General features: G+C 39.3%; 1 protein-coding gene across 1 annotated transcript; it reads right to left on the minus strand.

Moving 5' to 3' along the window:
- Window positions 1–989: 989 nt before the first annotated feature.
- On the minus strand, window positions 990–1,922 carry LOC113249833 (olfactory receptor 145-like). Its single transcript, XM_026491276.4, has one exon. It carries the CDS (start codon window positions 1,920–1,922, stop codon window positions 990–992), a length of 933 nt encoding a protein of 310 aa, XP_026347061.3.
- Window positions 1,923–2,809: the final 887 nt, after the last annotated feature.

The following is a 2,809-nucleotide window of genomic DNA, read 5'->3' on the forward strand; positions in this document are numbered from 1 at the left end:
AGAAAAAAAAACAAATGAATGTGGGAAGAAAAAAGACAGGCAAACCATAAAACAGATTCTTGACTAAAGACAACAAACATGGTGCTGAAGGGGAGCTGGGCAGGGGATAGGTTAAATGTGAGATGGGGATTAAGGAGGGAACTGGTTGTAGGAGCACTGGGTGTTGGATGCATGTGATAAATCACAAAATTCTACACCTGAAACTAACATGACATTGTATATTAACTAACTGGAATTTAAATAAAAACTTGAAACAAAAATAAATAAATAAAGTAGAGCAAAACAAACTACAAACAGTAGTAGACATGAAATCAGAGGCTAATAATTTACTCTATAAAACTATGTGACTTTAGGTAAATCTAATTACTCTGAGCTTCACTTAGCCCTACAATAAAAATATTTTTTGCTGATCAGTTGTGTGTTGGTTTGACTGTACAAAGGTAAAAAAAAAAAAAAAGTCTGCCAAAAAATCTCTTCGCAGATGATGTCTACATGTGCAAAATGGATTAACATGATTTTCATTATGCAATTGTCAACCTCTGCCATTTAAAGGGGACATGTTCTTCCCAACTGGAGGATGGAAAATGGGATTACAAACAGAGTATCTGATACATATCTTAATATCACGTGTTAGATAAGAACATTCCCAATAATATAATGTCTCCCTTCATTAGGTATATTCAATAGTTGAAAGACCATTACCATGTTCTAGAGGAAAAAACAATTTCAAAATGAAAATGGGAAAAAAGAGACAACATGTTTATGACTTAATGCTATTACTAAACAGAACACAAAGGTGAAGAAAATATTGTGGTATGGGTAAGGAAAAGAGAAGACCTATTTTACAAAAGCTAAAAAAAATTGTGAGACTCAAATATCCTTGACCATATTAGGAAAACATGCTAAGAAGATTGCCACTAAAATTATTAGATTTAAACACATACAATTCCCTGTGTGAAACAACCTACTAAGTCGGACACTGTTTCTGATCAAAAATGTCTCTTACTCAAAGTTTTTCTCACAGCAAGTTTAATGTCTTTGTTTCTCAAGCTATAAATGAAAGGGTTCATCATGGGAACCACATTGGTATAAAAGACAGAAGAGATTTTCCCCTCATCCATAGACCCAGCAGAAGATGGTTTAAGATACATAAATGCACCTGATCCGAAGTAGAGAGAAACAGCAATTATGTGGGAACTGCAGGTGCTGAAGGCTTTGGACCTGCCCTCAGTGGAGCTGATGCGCAGGATGCTGGAGAGGATGAAACCATAAGAGACAAAGATGGTCACAGTGGGCACAATCACATTGATGCCCTCCACAATGAAAACCACCAGCTCATTGACATAAGTGCTGGTGCAGGACAGCTGGAGCAGAGGGAGGATGTCACACAAATAATGGTTGATGGTGTTTGCGTCACAGAAGGTCAGTCTCAGCATGCATCCAGTGTGAGCTGCAGTGTCCAGAAATGACACCAAGTACGACCCAAGCATAAGGATGGAACACACTTTAGGGGACATGACAACATTATACAAAAGTGGGTTACAGATGGCCACATAGCGATCATAGGCCATTGATGTCAGCACATAAGCCTCAGAAATAGCAAAAAAACAGAAAAAGTAAAGCTGCGTCATGCATCCCCTGTAGGAGATAATATTCTTCTTTGATGTGAAGTTAATCAGCATTTTGGGTGTAAACACAGAAGAATAACAGAGATCTATGAAGGACAAATTGAAGAGGAAAAAGTACATGGGGGTGTGGAGATGTGAATTCAGCACAATTAGAGTTACCAAGCATAAATTTCCCAACACAGTGACCACATACATGACTAGAAACAGGCAGAACAGAGGGAGATGGAGATATGGTAAGTCTGTGAGCCCCATCAGAATGAATTCAGTCACAAAAGAACCATTTCCAGGAGCCATTCTTCTCTAAAGGGATCTGTGGACACGGGAGAAAAAAAGCTACACTGAAAATAAGTCAACATTTCCCACCATATCTCCTCTCACAGGAGTTGAGTTTGTACTGTTACTATTTAAGACTAGCCCAAACCGGACCCACAGAATCTGCTTTAATATTATCATGAATCTAGTGACATGGGTGTTCCCTTACTAGAGTCCTTATAAGCAGCATAAGCAAAGACATTCAGAACTTGGCCTACAGTATGAAGGCCAGTGCTTTTAAGTGCCAACAGGACTGTTGTGAAAAAAAAAGGTTAAGGGAGAAGATTGGACCAGGAGAGAATTGCCTTCTCTCATTTCATTTCTTTGACCACATGACCCCTCCCCTAACCAGTAAAATGGAGGCAGCAACCCCACCAACCTGGTGCTGGCCTCTAATAGGGATTGGACTTGGTGTGGTGGAAATGAAGAATGTTGTTTCTTATCCAAACTAAAGACCAGAGTCTAGGGGAGTTTAAGTTCCTGCCCCATGTCACAGAGTAAAAACTATAAATGTAAAGAGTGAGAGTTCTGTCCATGAACTGACCCATAAATTGCAAACTTGAAAACACATAATGTCTCAACCTTCACTACACCAACACCGTCCCCTTAAACAGGTCCTTCTACCAATTTCATGTGAGTCTGAGGGCAGAAAAACTGGAAAGAAAGTGACATATCTTGCATCACAAAAGGAAGACGTGAATACAAGTGGAATTCAGAAACTCACCTCCTTAGGAAAGAACACCTTGGTGCTTCCTTACCAGTATTACACCTGTGGTCCTGAAAGGGCAGAATTAATCTCTGTGGCTTTGCTCCCTTGGATTCTATGAGGACACAGCCCACACTTAATTTAAGAAAATGTTCTGAACCAC

The sequence above is a fragment of the Ursus arctos genome, unplaced genomic scaffold, assembly GCF_023065955.2.
Source record: "Ursus arctos isolate Adak ecotype North America unplaced genomic scaffold, UrsArc2.0 scaffold_22, whole genome shotgun sequence".
Taxonomy (NCBI): Eukaryota; Metazoa; Chordata; class Mammalia; order Carnivora; family Ursidae; genus Ursus; species Ursus arctos.

Bases quoted from the DNA above. Each gene is read 5' to 3' on its own strand.
- LOC113249833 (XM_026491276.4), bottom strand. From the start codon at position 1,922: ATGGCTCCTGGAAATGGTTCTTTTGTGACTGAATTCATTCTGATGGGG.